This window comes from Solenopsis invicta, chromosome 11, assembly GCF_016802725.1.
Source record: "Solenopsis invicta isolate M01_SB chromosome 11, UNIL_Sinv_3.0, whole genome shotgun sequence".
NCBI classification, from domain to species: domain Eukaryota; kingdom Metazoa; phylum Arthropoda; class Insecta; order Hymenoptera; family Formicidae; genus Solenopsis; species Solenopsis invicta.
In genome coordinates this window covers 6180138-6198515 of record NC_052674.1, presented here as the reverse complement: position 1 = coordinate 6198515, position 18378 = coordinate 6180138, and the positions used below count along the sequence as shown (strand labels likewise).

General features: G+C 33.3%; 2 protein-coding genes across 19 annotated transcripts in view; one reads left to right on the top strand and one right to left on the bottom strand.

The window, feature by feature from the left end:
- The window catches only part of LOC105200621 (multiple C2 and transmembrane domain-containing protein), a 34532-nt gene extending 25341 nt beyond the window's left edge, over positions 1-9191 (top strand). For 7 of the 11 annotated variants that reach the window (XM_026132557.2, XM_026132555.2, XM_026132556.2 and 4 more), the window contains 3 exons: positions 208-381; positions 1556-1881; positions 2719-9191. In XM_026132557.2, the coding sequence (XP_025988342.1) occupies positions 208-381; positions 1556-1881; positions 2719-2815 (597 nt within the window). In that variant the 3' untranslated portion in view covers positions 2816-9191. Of the gene's footprint in view, positions 1-207; positions 382-1555; positions 1882-1968; positions 2453-2718 lie in introns of those variants that run through there. The other 4 variants (XM_011168278.3, XM_011168272.3, XM_039455016.1 and 1 more) reach the window with 4 other exon arrangements.
- LOC105200665 (PRKC apoptosis WT1 regulator protein) overlaps positions 1-18378 on the bottom strand; it is a 103808-nt gene that overhangs the window by 39584 nt on the left and 45846 nt on the right. The window lies entirely within an intron of this gene.

Sequence of the window (18378 nt, the reverse complement as noted above, 5' to 3'; positions counted from 1 at the left end):
ATAAAGATTATAAATATATATATATATATATATATATATATATATATATATATATATATATATATATTTATATTTATAATCTTTATACATTTTCATTAGACTTTATAAATTTTGATATGGCCCTCTGATATCCTCCAAGCTCAAATTACTTCTGCTTCGTTTCTTTACTCGCAATGCTGCATGTCGAATTTCTTTGCTACCTATTAGCTTAGCGGCGAGAAGTACGGGTTCAGTCATTGGGTTTGCGGGCAGGTCGCTGTGGTGACGGGTGCACCTCTAATTTACGCAACTACCCAGTTTCAAGATCACGCCGAGATCGGGTCCGACGATTGTCCGCCGACGCCGGGGGATGACGACGATGACGAAGACGACAAAGATAAAGTGAGTCTCTTACATATCCAAATAAGTATAAAATACTTAATTTAATCGTATCGCAAACTGCGGAATTTTCCATAAAAAAAAAACTTAAAAAAAACATGTAAAAGTACCATAATTATTTAATACTACAAAACCTTTTTGCATCGATTCGTTAATGTGGCTAAAGAGAGCATCCTTATTGGATTTATAAAAGATCTTATGATAAATATATGGCAAATTCTCACTTGCGCACCTTATACCGCGTTCCAGCCAATAAATTTAACGCTATAACCTTCGACCTATTAATTAACGTAGATTAATTTCCCTTGTGTTAGAAATAAGCCGAAGTGTTCAGAATTAAGCCCCGCCGTTCACTGCTCTATGCATCTCGTTACGCTCTATGAATCACAATAGCTCGGATAAAGATGTTATCTTTACAAACAACGGTATAGTTCCGTCATGAATATTTAATGATACATCCGTATCGTATAACAATATTTAGATAAGACGCAAAAACTTTTAGATATATGTCGTATAAAATTCAATAATCGAAGACAAAATAATAAATATTTTATATCATTAACCATCTGAGAGATGTGTTTCTAGGTCAGTTTTTATCAATATTGATTCTTCTAAATTTTCACCCTTGTCTTTTTACTTTGCATTTTGTATTAATCTTTTTATGTTTAATTCTATTTCTGTGATCATCTCTTTTCTACAATAATTTTGAAATTCGGGCATCTCTTTTCCGATGCTTACTTTTATTAAATATTCGAGGGACTAGAAGTTAAAGAGTTAAGAAAGCTTAAAATAACAACCTTGGCTGGAGTAATAGCTGTCGCAATAAATTCTTTATACACTATTCTAAGCTGCTTGTAGCGCCATTATTCAAATTGACGATCAATTTAGTTTATAATATTATTTTTAGCTCCAATTTACGATTGCGTTTCAAGTCCGTTTATAAAACTAAAAATATATTTAAAATTTGCATATGAAATATTAAAATATTAGATACAGCCTTGACCGTAATTAGCTTCTCTGCTCATTTGTGTAATTTACTGGTTTTGTTTAATTTTTTATTATCTAAATAACATTTTAGAAATCGATATTTTTTTTTAATATGTACCTATTTACGTAACGTTTGAGAAATTCCATATATTTCCTCATTGCTTCATCTAACATATAAATGATTTTTCAGGAGGAGAAGAAAAGTCTGAAAGAGCGTTTACAAGCGATTCAAGAGGTGACGCAAACAGTTCAGAATTCAATTGGTTACCTAGCTAGTCTTTGCGAGAGGGTGAAGAATCTCTTCAACTTCACAATCCCCTATTTAAGCTACTTGGCGATGCTTCTAACGATCGCCGGGGCGGTCGTGCTCTATTTTATTCCGGTCCGGTATTTAATTCTCGCCTGGGGAGTCAATAAGTTCTCTAGGAAAATCCTCAGGCCTCACTCCGTGCCCAACAACGAGCTCCTCGATCTTATATCCAGAGTGCCTGACGACGAAGAATTGCTTAATTATAGGTGAGCAACTAACGATAAATGTAATACGTATCGTATTAATGCGCGCATCATCATCTGCGAAAATTAATCGCATTTTTTCACTTATAGATATAAAACGTCTGTGAAAGTATTTCGAGAAACTCGAGTGTAACATGGTTTGGCATTTTTCGTTTGATTATTAAAAATATATTATAAATTATAAATTTAAACTGAATAACAATTTTATATTTTAACATCTCTGAGTTTGATAAGCAGTAAGTCGAAAACCATCAATCTCGATGTATGTACATATTTCACTGTAGTTAGAAAACCAAATTTTATAAGGCTCGCAGAATATAAAGTAAAGAAACTTTTGAATAAAAATTGTTTTAAAATTGTTTTAAAAAATATTAATATAATAAATTCAGTTTAAAAAGTTACAAAAAGAATTTTGTTGCACTTTTACATAAACAATTTGCACATTAAGAACACAAATTCTTAACATTTCTAAACATAATAGATATCAAATATGCGCAACATTCACATATGCATAAATTTTAAATTAATTAAATCTGCACTTTTTTGAAAAAATAAATTTGATCTTTAATATTAATCTGAATGTTTACAAGTGTTTGGAAAATCAAATAATTTCCTATAGTGTTACCTCTAAGAAAAAGGCGAAAAATATATATGTCTGTCTGGAATATACTACCAAATATATCAATAATGCGATTTTTTTAAGCGGCAGTCTTTCTCAGAAATTGCCATATCAGCGAAACTTCATATAATCTTCGCGGTATCTACTTGCATCGCTAGACACTTACGAATTTACGAAAGAGCGCAAAGGAATCCTTCAACGCGTGTAATATACTTTTACAGAGAACTAAAACCTGTGCCGACGGCGGATTGCGAGAGAGGCAGTCCCAGTTCGAACGTGACGAGAAGAGAGCAGAGAAAGAGGCACAAGGCGGCGTAGCAGAATTTCCCGCGGCCGGATGTCGCGGGTCCAAGGTCGTCCAGTATCCTTAAATCGGTCCTGCTGCGCCGGAAATTGCGACAGCGAAAGGGATCAGCGGAAAATACGGATGTGATTGACATAGACTGAATATTCGTTCATTTTGTACCCTCCCTCGGTCGTGAGAACCTCGACTCTAACGTCAGTCGTTAGCGAAGGTAATCGCACGTGGTGTGCCTCGAAGGAAAGAGAGACAGAGGAAGAAAAAAAAAGTGAAAATGTAAAAATAATGGCTAACGAAAAATATTAACGCCGAAAGAGTATACCAAAATTGAATTTACTTTAGGTATACGCTCGTTACGTGATGATGAGAAGAAGAGACTTTAATCGCGCGCATGATGAAGTATTAAGCATTGTGGTATAAACAAACGGTAAATGATCACGTGATATGCCTTGGAGTGTATCACGTCATTAAATAAAAAGGTGCAATTACATATTGGAACATATATTAGATATTACGTGAGATATAAAATTATATATAACGACGAATGCATTGAAAATGTATATAACGTATATTATATATTAAAATGACAAATTGCCATTGTCATTACTTATACAATGAATGATATGATCATGTCGTTTCTTTTCCGCAGTAACTTGCAAACTTTATTGTTATTTTTTTTTTAATGTACGACAATTGATACTTTTCTTCTCATCCATTGAATAAATTGTGAATAAAAGTGTATCGAATTTAATTTTTTTGAAAGTAAACGCACGATAGTAAACGCTTCCATTGTCTGAATCTCTGCTGACGATATGTGATGAATGTAAAAGCATGATCAGTAAAGAAGTTTGCATAATGTTTCGATTACTTCCGTATTATTTTTTTTATATAATCATTTTTGACAAACTGCATAGTTGTGTACAATATTTCTATAGATGAGTCTATAAAAATTCAAGATATAAATTTAGAGACATTTAAAAATTTCAAAAAAGTATAAAAATAAGAAAAAATAAGAATAGGCATTTTAAAGACTTGTTATTTGAATAATTTAAGCGTACAAAAAAGCAAGAACGATGGATTAAAGGATTGCAAACAGCTAAGGAGGAACCAATCTTCAAATTCGACAGCAAATCGAATAAAGAATAACTTCTTTTCTGGTCATATGATTCAGATAAGAAGAATGCGATAATTTCTTTAAGACGATCTCCCAAGTGGCAGACAGAGAAAGGGGGGGGGGAAGGGGGGATAGAGATAAAAAGAAGCACAGGCAAGTTTGAAAGTATTCCATGTTAAAAGTGAGAGCCACGTTTCGAGCATATCAAAGAGGGCAAGGAACGTGTGTTCTTAGAAATAATAATTGATAAATCAATGAAGATAGATATTTAAACAAAATGCGATGACATTTCTCTTAGGGGAACGCTCGTCAATTGTTTCGTCCATCGGTGTTGTTAGTTAGCTATTAGATATTATTATGAGGGATAGAGAGACGTAAGAGCCAGTAAAAGAAATTTTCCAGGATACAGTTATCCTAGAGTTCCCGCAGGAATCACGCGTAACTGGACTTCGCGAGGGGGATTATTACAGTTGATTTTAAGTTAAAATTCGGACGTTCTGTCGCGCTTTCTTTGATAGATAGTAAAAGGTAGCTTTTTTAAAAAAAAATAATTTGCGGGGACTCCATGAAATGTCCACTAAAGCTATTGAAACGAAGGAAGTGTGTTGCGGCATTTGTAAGTAATAATTTTATAGAGATACAAAGGAGCTTATTTAGAAAAAGAAATGCACAGCGAAACTTCCGCGCTTAAACTCAATACATTCGCGCATGCGGTTTTGTAAAATCGTATTAGGCGTGCTTACATACGTTGCGTGCGATGGCTCCCTTCTAAAGCGTCTGACGTTATTTAAGTTTTCACTCCAACGCACAGTTTTACCCGTGATTAGAACGAGATAGAAAAAGACGAAGAATGCGAGATTACTTTACGGCGGCATTTCTGTGTGGGGGAAAAAGAAATCGTTGTTGCGAGAAAAGCCAGTTGCCTTTTCAGCCGGAATTTATCCAGATTACGACGCGTGTATTTTACAATGACGTTTTGTACTTGCAAACACACGTGGTTTAATAACGTTGAAAAACATGCAAATCTGTGCGCGGCAATTTTCTTATCGCGCGGAGAAACAAGTTCAATGTACTGCTGCTACAATTAGCGACTTTAACATGCCTTTTCAACATGCGGTTATGCAAACGTCGTTGCTATAACGTTTCTTCTGTTCGGCGCGCATTTATTTCGTTCTTATGTTAATACTTTTACGTCGTTCAGTCGTGCAATTTAAAACATTTGATAAAACCATAGTAGAAACATACGAAACAACTGAAGTAGAAACATACGAACACCTGTCGCATTATAATACGTCGTAAAACACCAGCAGTTTACAGTGCAATTCTACTTGGCAGATTATTTGCAAATTATCTTGAATTTATGTTTTTTAAAAATAGAGAATATTTCACTGGCAAATGTGTGTTAAAGTTCAGTTTTTCAGAGATGTAAATTTAAGACGATTATTATACTTTTATCTTATCTCTTCGTTATTTTACGGACTGTGACTTATTTTCGTATGTAAGATTTGACTTTATTTAGAAAACGATATTTTTAATTATTTATCTAGACAAGGATTATCGTTAATTATTCAAATAATAAGTGAAAATTTCAAAGTTATTTTGACAAGTTATAGCACATTATGTTGGATTATAATGGATTATAATGAGACTGTAAACTAATTCCATTATAAAATTTTGAAACATGTTTATGAACAATATACAATGACATTGCATATCTAAACTTATATTAATGAATACAAATATATGTACAAGTAGAAATATCGCAATTCCAAGTCTCGAAAATTATGAATATCTCGCAACAATACGAGAACATACAGAATACAGATTACTCCGAACGTTTCTTTCATTATAAATTTCTCGATCAATTCTTTTATCAAAAAAAAATAAAATTTTCCTCGATAAAATTGGCACATCATATGTAATAACTAATGGTTATAAAAAGGAATATTTTGCGAGCTACGTTTCAGAGAAATCATTTGACAAGATTACCTTCAATCAATTCAAATACATTTCATTAAAACCTTCATTTAAAATTTAGTTGTAAATTGAAATTTTAACTATAAAATTTTGCAATATTGTAAATTGTAAAGATATGACAAATGATGATTTCCATACGTAGACAGAGAAAGTTATGATTGAAAACATTCGGAGTCTGGAATACATCGTATTTAAACGACTCGCGTGTGGAACAGCGTGTTAATTAATAGATATGTGCGTGCGGCGAATTTCTCCGCGACGAAATGTCGCCTCGGCGACCGCAGACACGTTGTGCAAATGCATTTGCTCGGGAAGGCGAATAGTGCGTGAATATTTATTTCTAGTCGCAATTTTACCAATTCGTGGCCGGTTTGCGAGAGAGAGAGAGAGAGAGAGAGAGAGAGAGAGAGAGAGAGAGAGATTGAGAAAGTGTGAAGAACGTGTGAGAGAATGAAAGAGAGGGTAATATCGCTGATCCATTTTTCGCTTTTCTACTTATATACTATATTATAGTCGTTACATACCGTGCATACGTCTTTTTCCGAGTCTTTTATCTTCAATTTACTCATTCTCATGCTATATAAGCGCCTCGATGATTCTTCCGGCACGACATTTGAGACTCTCGTTATGGAGCACAACACGGGGCGCATTTATTCGACACACATGTACACGTATATACACGTAAGTTACATAACATACATCAGGGTATGCCACAACCGTCGATTATTCTCATAAATTCCTTGGCCACTTTAAAACCGATTTTTCCTATCGAATAAATGATCGATTCTACTTACAGTTTCTTGAACAATTAATTATTGAGAAAAGCTCTGATTGAACAAACTTTGAGATAGAAAAATATATTTCTCCCTCAGTTTCTCAAAAAGTCAAGAGATAAATAACGAAACAGAATTTTTATTTAAAGTTTCAACATATCCAATATTAAAGATTGCAAACGTGCTATAAAGTACTAGTTTCTCTTCGATATTCTCGCTAAGGAAAAATCTCCAAATAAATTAAAGAAAAACTGCGGTTATAGGATACCCGATGATTATGGGATCTGTACACACAGCGCGTTACTTTTTTTGTTATCAAAGGCCTAAGGGGCGAGTTAAAACGAATACGTTACATATATATTATTACAAAACTTTACATCATCTCTAGTCAACGAACTTATATTTACGAATAGCGAATCGTTAACATCCTCACGATACCCTGAATTATTTATCAAGCTTGCACTTATATTTCTGGGGCTTCCCGATCTGTTCAATCTCAATCGATATTTATATGATTTTTAATTACGACGCTCATTTATATTCCGTTATTTGCATTTAAAATTATTCCAAGTGTCTTTATTCGAAATTAATTATCGTTGGAAATTAAAAATTTAATATTCTTTCTTGTTATATTTTCGATCATACAAATTATAAAAAGGAATATAATTTTAAGACCATATTTCCATATTGACTTGTAAAAATGATCTCTTTTACAATTGAAAAACTATGCCATTGCGCAAAACACATTTTATTTTATCTACGGCATAATGAAGGGAAAGTAGTTTGGAATCGAATAAAAAATTCAATTCTAAAAAAAATCCAGCTTGTTCGCGCAAATGCTTCCTTAATAAAAACTAAAACTTAATTAAAAATTTAGCTGCAGCTTAAATAGCATTATATATTCCTGCCAAGTAGTCTCACTTTAAACCTTGAATGGAGATACCATTTCGCATATTTTGATCGTATAAAAGAATGCGATATATTTTCATAAATTAATTTATATACCAATTTTACCCTAATATATACACTTTACTCAGATTAGTTGTCTAAATTCGTGTCAAAAGACTACTTCTATAAAGAATATAAAATGTTTTAATTATCAAAAAACGGTACCTGTGCTGAAACGGAGCGTCAATATTAAAACAATATCGTTGCGAATGTACGGTGGACATTTCACAAGTTTTAAGCTCGTTTTGTAACTACTCCTAGTCCTTTTCTACTCTTCCAATTTTGTACTTCCACAGAAAGATTCTATCCTCTTTCCGCGACCGATACAATCTATATTCGCTTTCCATTTTAATATCTCATTGTTTTCGAAAATACATTAGCTGCAATACGAGCAACACAAGCGTACACATATGCCTTATAGACCAACGGTAAAGCACTATTCTTGAAAAAAAAACCGAAGGTCTGAAAATTTTCATTTTTAGCAAAGATGTAATCTATAATATGTCTTACTTATCGCTACTTTGAATTACCATATCAGATCTAGACGATTCTTTAATTTTCAAACGTTTGAAGAAAGATTTAGCTGCACCTGAATTAGTAAATTTTTAACTGTCAATTCTTCAAGTTTCAAATTAAAGAGCTTATTTCCAAACTGTCTTATATCCTTCAAAAAAACGTAGTGTAGATTCTATATTAAAAAAAAGTCACGGTGATGTACTCTATATTGAAGCTGTGAAAAGATTTATAATAATTGTATGAAATAATAATTTTTATACAGCTTTGTAACATGTGATCTCTAAAAGTATAGCTTTATATGAGACAGTTTGAGAAGAAATAATCCTATTTAATTTACTCTCTTTTATTCTAGAAAAAAATCTTTCGAAAACGGATGTGTCTCAGGGACACATTCGTATTATCGATACATCTTTTTAGAGAACAACTTATAGACACGCAACAAACACGCCTATTATACACACGTACACAAACACACACACACATACACACGCACATATACATACGCACACACGCGCACGTTCGAATTTGCATGCTCCAGTTTCTTCGTGTGTTATTTCGATCTTCATTCGGGTGTTTAGTCGTTAAGGGGAAGATACGGGAGAATCGCGAACATTTATGATGGTCGCGTACGTTTTTCTGAATTATGCTGGCCGCAGATAGATCGCTAAGGTCAGTCGAAACGCTCCGCACACGTTTGTCTACTTCCTAATCGATGAGAGAAAGAAAAAAAAGAGAGAGACACTTAAGGAATTTAGATAAAAAATGCAAATGTGATTTGATCGATGTAATACAGTGAGGGTAGTGCGTATCGAGGTGGAAGGTTGCGTTTGAGCTTTCCGGAAGAACTCGATCGACACGAGACTCGTTGCATCACAATTGGAACTCGGCACAGAGCGGAAAACAGACGTAGAGTCGATCGAGTTCGCTCCGGTGTTCTCGACCAACGTTCTCGATGTTCCGATGATAAGATATACTTACGACAAAGCGTGATAAGAATCGTTATTATATTCATAATATGAAAAGGGATAAAAGAAATTAAGAAATAAACAAAGCTTTTAATATCCACTCTGCAGTTCTCTTCGTGTACCTTCCCTTTAAATTTGCTTCCTCTCACGCGCTAACAGTCATTTCAAGGCCCTGGCAACGATAAAATTACGGGAATATCTAATATATTGTCAGAAAAAGGTTTCCCGCCCATACACTCTACAAGTTAAATATAAAAGTGGAAAATTTACGGTTCAAGAAAAGTGAGAGGTTGGTAAGAATTTCCGGTCTGCAATCTTGCACGTTGTTTGATTATAGCTTGTGTACAAGGAAATAATGATATTGCTGAAATATCTAAAAATTTAGCTGAATACAGACTTGAGAATAATTTCTAATACATCAATAAACATTTTATGTATATCCGTCGATACATTTTTTAATATTAATAATTGTTCGCCCAATTAATTTTCATGTAAGATTTCTATTTCTGCAATAGAACTATGACAATATAACGAATCATCCATTTTAAATGGCATATTTGCAAAATTAAGTTTGAAAGAAATTGTTCAATAATTAAGAAGAATATTTTAGATGGTTTCACATTGCGCAAGACACTGTCTTTAGTTCTTCTCCATTTCGCGATGAAACGTTTAATGTTCGTACTGTTCGTGAACAAAGAAACCGTGCTCGTTTCGCATGCGGTTGCACACACTTGCGAATAATTCGAATGTGCACTTTTCATTCTGTCTCATTAACGTATTATTAACGCATTACGCTACGTAAGTTACACGTCATGCGTGTATGTTACACTCGTAAGATTTTTTTCAACCCACGTAAAGATTACACAAGTAGGAAACGCCGCGATATCCTTGACGATTGCTTACGCATTATTTCGTAGTTCCGTCACCTTATATCCTTTTTACGGCCCCGATACGTCAAACGCGGTTTACTTTTCATACAGCCGTCGCTGAAGAAAGAGAGACAAGAAAGGGTACACGCACCACCGTCGAAGAATGCCTCCGGCTCGAAACGGTGAAAGTAAAACCGCGCCCGTCGACTAAAACAAAATTCAGAAGCTTTTACCGGAATGTGCTGGGCCGTGGTAATTCTTTTTCGAACGCGGCGCCACGCCGTTAATCACATGTCATGCTCGACGTGATGCGAAAGTAATCGTGTATAAAAAAAGTAAAACGATTAAAGTGAAATAGATAGATTAAAGTAATGTAGATTAAAGATATAAAATCTCTTAACTTATGTGATTTATATTTACCAAGTAAAATACTCATGAAAATGTTTGCAATTTAAGCTCCTTACTTCTCTCTTCGATTTCATGAATTTCTGTAAGGATATAATTGAAGAGTTTCCTACGAAAATCAAACAAATTGAATTTTCTTGATTTCAAGAGATATTTTTTTTCTTACTTATATAAAATTATTGCTTCTCAAGGTCGACAAAACAAAGAAAGACCGGTTAGCCATAAAACTAAGAATAATCATAAACGACGACCTAGACCTTGTACGAAGGTGAAAGTCGAGGCCACGTTTGACCGGTCGGATTTGGGTCCTCAACGCGAGAGTATGGATGACCAAGCATCAGTGGATCAATAAATACGCCGCTTACCACTTTCTCGTAAAACGAGTATCGTTAAAGATTTTAAGCGTTCATTGGCCCGACATACATAACATGCACAAACAATATTTCCACCTTTTTATGCATTATATGTTTTCTAATAAATTCTAAAATTCTTTATTTCTAAAAGTAAACTAACATCTTTCTACGAGTTTAATAGTTTTAGTCTTTGTTTTAGCTTCTCAGTAAAATTATTATATTTATTATTAACACACGGAGGAAAAAGTTAAAATATTATCAAGCAAATGTTACTTGTGATCTTTTTCTTCGATATATTCATTGGTTATAAAAATATTTTACTATAACGATAAAATACACGTTTCTATAAAACATCTCTCACTTTCTTATTAATAGATTTATTTATTAAAAATAAAATTTTATTTCGCTATATTTAATAAAACTTTATTTCAGTAAAATAAATTTATATACCACACAAATAAATTTTCCAGAATCTTTTTTTTCTGTCAGTGCAATCGTATTTGGTTATAAGCAATTTATAGAATATTGCAAAGATTTTTGTTGTACGACTTTTACACAGTTGAAATTATGTTAATGTACATCCAATATATATAATCCTTTTTAATATATAATATATAATTAAACTATATCGTTCCTATATACTACGTAAATGTACTGTTTATTTTATTTGCATTATCTTATCTTTAATAAAAAATTTCAAGCCAGGAACGTACGATTTTCGTTTTATTTGTTTCAGCTGTCAAGTTGTACAACATTAGAAATAAAATATTAATAATAACAAGCGTACGAGATTAAAGTTTATCGATTGCACGCGTTAAAATAAAATGATGATTGCTCTCGATGAAAGTTTCGAGAACCATTGAGTTTGAGAAAATGGAGACAGGTGATCATGTAGAAAGGCTCGCCATTTGTCTCGATACATATACTCGATCTGGATCCGTCAGGCAGAATCGCGTAAACTGGATGAACCGGCTATAACCGTTACACAGCGTAACTTTCCAGTGGAGTGTCCGCGTGAAAATTTCAGCGGTCCAAGTCAATGAATCGTGTCTCTAATTAAAAAAGATAAATAAACAAAACGCAAAAACCATTCCGGCCTACGCATCTAGTTGTTAAATTCATAAATCAAATCCTATTAGGAAAGCGAGAACGCTGCATTAAAACATTAAATGATAGAAATATGAACGGAAATGATGGAACACAGTTCTTAATAATTAACTTGATAATTAAATGAAAAGCTTCGAGATGATAGTAGCGTGATTAACCTACATACGCTTCAATTTACATAAATTAAAAAGAAAGTTAAAAAGGACTTGAAAAGAGTTAATAATTATCGGTAAAAAGATAATCGCTTATTCACTACTCTTAATCTCTTTCTTACATTTCTTTCCCTTTATTTCTACATCCCTTTTATATAACTGATCACATTGCTCCAATGCAGTTTAGTGCAGATTAAACAAAACCCATAATATAAAATTTTTAATGAAGTAATCTGAAATGCAATATATATTCGAGAGATGAATTCTGAAATAAATTATTATCTAAAAAATTAAAGACAGTCGGTGGAATCGTCTTGTGCAAGTTTAAAGTACTTTTTATGGTTCACTACGGCAGAGATATTGCCCTATTTTACATTCCAACTAGAAGCGTGGTTTCTTAAATTTTACAAAATTATGGGAAGAAGTCGTAAAAAATACGTTCCACCGCATTGAAATGCGGATCCTGGACCGGAGCGGTCAGACATCCGAATGTGAAAGTAAGATTCCCCAACTCTCTCCTCTCACAGTTATTCATATTTATCGCGTACACACTTTGCCGCACGGGTGGACTGCCTACATTAACGTAACGTGATCGAATCGACAACGGGCGCTTGAGAACTTCTCACGGAAACAATTAGAAGACTTTCCTCTTTGACCGTGGCCTTAATAAATATTGCATTTCGGACGACGCGCGAGCGACTGTAATGAACAAACAATAATAGCCAAGCGGCTAAAACAAATTTCACCGTCAAAAGTTTATTTTTAGAGCATCCAACCTGACCTCTCGTCGACCGTTAATTATTTTCGCTATTTCGCAAACATTGCTTTTCTCATGGAATCTATTGCCGCGTCGGACGACGTTAACACTTTGTTACGGATTTCCTGCGAGGCCGATAATTTCGAACGTTGACTGCCGATAGCCGGGAAGAGTTGGGAGAGGGTGAAATAAACTGTACACGAGAGTCATTGTAAAAGTTTTCGCAATTGGAAATGTTACAATTTTACAGATTACAGCTGTACTTCCTTATGGGTGATGCAACGCGAAGCGGTTACTCTTCGTGTAGCAGGTTGACTACGCAACATTCACGCTGTATAATCTCTGCGGTATTACATTTAGTAATCATGACGAGAAGCGTCATACGTTGACCAGAGCAAATCCACATTTCGCGAAATGCTCATTTCCTCATTCTTGAAAAGTTTGAACTCACAGACGATACAATACGCTACGATTTCGTGGAGAGTCGATAATAAAATATGCTAATAGTTTTTAAATAATTATTTGACAAATTTTTGGATTTTAAAAAAGAATATTCTGTCTTGATTTCTTTCTATTATATTTCTCTATTACATCTCTCTTTATTTCTCCCTCCATTAAAAATTCATATTATCAAACTACAGAAATTAATAAATATGTTTGAAAATGCAAGCCCACTGATTTATAAAAAGAAAATCGAAACGCGATAAAAATTTGTTTACTGTCATAAAATGTGCGCCCTGCTTTCTTTCAGTGACACAGTTGCTATACGTAATAATTAATTTTTAAGCTATGGTGCCGCGTGACCAAATGGAAACCAGTTCTTTGTACAATAATTATCATTTTTTTATGCCAGAGAAAGTGGATAACACAAAAGAAGAACACAAATTCTATTGATATAGAAGAGTTCGCAGTTTTCATTTATTTCTAAGTTTCAGTTTAACTATGAGATTCGATCGCGATAAACGTTTAAGGAAGTTTTGGTTATACAATATCAACTATAAGTTATCAAAATTCACAAATTGCAGACTTCTTAGATTTCTCTCTTTTTTTTTTAATTTAGAGTTTTATTTGTATTTATAATATATATAAAAAATTTGATTTAATATGTAATGCTATTTTCTCATCAAATTTGCAAATAAGTATTACAAAACATAATGTAACTAACATTTAAATTAATAAGAGAGTTGTGCTGAAATTTTCGCACAGACACTCAAATATAATAATGCATCAGAATAATTGATTTCATTTTTATATTTTTGGTAACGCCCAACATACGTGTCCAATCTTCACATTCAAATCTAACGAAGTAGAAAATTAAATACGTTTAATATACATTTTAAACATTTACTACATATATATATTCCTACGTAATCAGAGAAAGTTCGAATTACATATGGAATAATACCAATGACTTTGATCCGTGAGAAAATCCATGGCAGGAAAAGGCGGACTCCCGATCGGTTCTAAAGGTCGCTCGCGCAACAATGGATTTGCCTGGCCGGTTCCGCGTGTAATCGATTGCGGCTGCACCCTTTCTAGTTAAAAGTTAAGACGCTGACGTATTACATCGATACGATCTCGATACGATAGGCGTTGTCCGCAAATTTGTGCGCGCATCTGAAAGTAGGCTGCGCGGCGAATTCAGAGATACTTCGACCTAGAAAACTCCTAATTCGTAGCGTTGCGACACGAGTTACGTGGGTAAGTGGAAGTTATTATCGTAAGTACTGCGGAGACTGTACAACGTTTTTCACACAACATAAAAATCCCATCGAAAAAATATGCGTAAAACACGCGTACACTGGTAGATTCTACTTGGGCGTTGGAAAGACGAGAAAGAGAAGCAGAGAGAACGAGAGAGAACGAGATTTTCATTTCATGTTTCTTAAATGTGAAAGCCAATAGGAATGTCATAATTTCATACTTTCAACAATAAAAGAGTGAAACAGTTATCTTATCGATTAAACTCCTGACTTAAAAAGATGTATTTCATAAAAAAAAAAAATTGTTATAGTGATTTGTCAAAGTGAAAGGATCAAGGTAAATTCTTTGATAGACCCCTTGATAGACATCTCGGTAAGTGAGATTATTGATATTCCCCGCGCGCTGATTGCATACGATTACCTGTGCCATCGCGACGTGACTGAAAGTGATTTCATAATGCACAATAGCGAACCGAATCGCATCTGGAATTCTGTCTGTGGTCTCTTCCGATTTGATAATCCTTCACGAACTTTTTTATTTCTCCTCGCGTACCACTCTCGACCGTCGCGCACCATTAATAACACCGGCGGAGAAAGCTGTCCTCCCCCGCGAATTTAAACGCCAAGTTCATTTCTTCCTTTTATTTAAAAACAGAAATCCCGATGGCGGAGAGCGCCGATTTGTTTGCGTCGCAATGCTTCTCGTGCGCAACGATCCTAAAGCTGTTAGACTGTTACGCATCGCCTAATTCACGTTACATCGAAAGATGAAAACTGACATAAAACGCGACTGTTACTCGGTTACGCAAGGTCCGCATTAAATCTGCTCTGCATAACGAGAAGATTGAATTGTATCATGTGCTATCTCCGTGAAATTCCGACGGAAACTTTCGCGCTATCAATATAACGAGATCACATTTAACGCAATTACCGTACTTCAATTTTAACGTTCATCCATTGTCCTGAGTTACGTGGGCGAGTTTCTAAAAAAAGCAGCAATTTCCCTATGCATCATACCAGGTGTCCAAACTCTCCAGTTTAATAATATGACCTAATATATCACAGAAATAATATATTTATAGAGAATACATCATTTTTCTCCGTGACATTTTCTCCCTGTATGGTAGACATAATAAAGACACAGTTCTAAATTCAAGCACACCCGAAAGATACTTAAAGTGGAAATACAGGATTAATGGCGGAGAGCGTTGTAATATATATCCATCCTTTTCCGTCTCGATATTTATTTTCATTCGAGAAATTCCGAGTAAAATATTTTTATATATTTGCCAATATATTTTCTAAATTATTTTTAAATTTTATGATATTCGAGATCATATTATTTTATGAATTGCGTGAGAGATAAAAAAAAAGAAGAAAGTAATTAAATCCAGCCTGATCAAAGAATCAATATAATATATATTCATTAGAGGAACAGCAAAACGATCTGTCACGCTTCAAAAGTCACGCGGAGAATAGTCACCGTGCTCAGAGAAGATTCACCCTGACCTACTTCCGGTCAAGTTCATTGCTCATCCGCCATCGGAGCTCCTGCATTCACCTTTTTCGCGCGGCGTGACGCATACTTTTACATATTTCTCTCTCGCGGCTTTCTCTTTCTCTGTTCTACGTTTAAAATGATAAGTCTTATTAAAGAGATTGCTTAAACGTTGTATGAGTCATATAGATGAATCATGTAACATAAAAATCAATAAACATCGAACGGAGAAAAATTCCTAAAACGTAAATTAATCTTGCACAATAACGTTTGATTCTGTACGATGAAATAATGTCTACATAAGAAATATTACTTTTCTGAAATGAACTAAATATCGAACCGATAACACGTCAATATTCTCGATACATCAGAAATTGAATATCGATGTTTTTGTCCATTTTTAGTTTCCCACACTTTACGGAATGCTTGGATGAGCTCGGCAACTGATCGGAAATAGATCAATTTCTAATTAAAACTTTAGGCTACCCTCCGAATCTCCATTTTGCAAACTGCCAGAGTTGTTGAGTGCAATACACAAAACGCGATTGCATTTTGCTCGGTGCCGAAGGAAGGGAAACCCAGTTTAAACGGGGAAAGGAGTTTCGAGGATATTACGATGTCATGGCTCTGTAATTAATCTAATCATGCAATTCGCGATGCTGCGTCGTCAAAATCAAGCAGCGTAAATCGCTGAAGAAAATTACATTCGTTAATACTGCTTCGCGATAAAGAAGACGTGAAGTTCTTTCGCTGAGTAAATTGTTTCGCATAATTCACGCAGAATTTCACAACTCTGTGCGGAATTGTATCATGTCGAGATAATTATGACGTTATGCCGTGTAATGCTGTGAATAATATGTAATGTCATTGCTTTAAGATAATCGCTGGAGGAGTTAGAGAAGAGTAAATTCAAAATGTTTTACACGCTCTTACACAATTGGAAAATTTGTGTTAAATTTAACATATATCTACGGTGACCATCCGTCCTTTATTTCAAGTAACTGTCCCTTAGATTTATTTATTTCTTGAAAACTTAATTTTGTCCTCTTTTTTTAAATTGTATCTTTCATATTACAATTTTGTCCTTTATTTACAAAATTACAGTCTTAATTTGAACACAGTTTCTCTCAGGAAAAGTGAAGTTAATTCTGATACATTGAATTGCTATTGGCACTTTTGCGAATTTATTCGATTACTTCAACTAGAGGTTGTTGAAAGAAAAAAATGTTTCAAAAAATATAGAATTTTATTTATATTTTCCTGACTCAAACACTCCTATTAAGGGAATGTTATCAATAACAAATAATATTTGGAGTAGAGAAAAAACCCAACTTGAAATTGACATTCTTGAAGCTGGTATCATTTATACAAAATGTAATTATGAAATTGTTTAGAATTTCATGATTTTTTTAAACAATTATCATCATTATTTAAAACAAATACATTTTTTTTCAGAAATACATTAAAAACTCATTATTATTGTTAAAAAATATAAATGTATAAATACTATTGTTAAAAATGTATAAAATATAAATATATACATAAAAATAATTTTTTTATATAATTATATATTTAGTTAAAATTCAAATTGGATCCGTTTTTATTTGTTTTGTTATTTTGAACCTATTTCAAGGATTTAAAGGAAATTTAAAAGATTTATTATAATGCAATTAAACCAGTTTAAAATTATTAAAACATTACAAAATGTTTTATTTTGATATACAATACAAGAAAATTTTGAAATGCTTTGATTCCTACCATAAAATGGTTTAGAAACATTAGGAATAAACCCTTAAAATTTTGTCCTTTATTTTCTCGAAAAAAATATGGTCACCGTACATCGCATGTCCCGAGAGATCCACTCAAATTTTTCTGTTAATCTAACACAAGATAAATATGTGTTAGAAAGTAACGTAAATATTATATAAAAAATCAACACAAAAATATGGAAACATTTCTTCAGTAAAATTAAGATTTATGATACGCTGACATGTACATTTCATTCATTTATCTTGGATTTTATGTCTAAAAACTACAATATTTTTGTGTTATTTGTTTATTCGCTCATAAATCATGTTATTTTAACATTAAGAAATATTAAATGTCAATTTGATACGAAATGTTCAAATAATCACATTATGTTAAATTAATATTTGAACATGTTAAAAATTTAACACAAAGTTTTAAGTAGTATCGGTTCTAACATAAATACAAAATGTTTGATACTGTGTACAAAACATATAATAATATAATATAAATAATTGATATTAAATATGTACTTACGTAATAATAAATGAAATAATATCTAAATAATATCTAAATAACGCACATTTAATTTTCTCACATTCGACTGGTTTCTTATTTAGACCAAGTAACGCCAATCTTGTTTTACGTAGAATACATATACTTTAACTGATAGCTGTTAGCACTTGTATTATGCAAT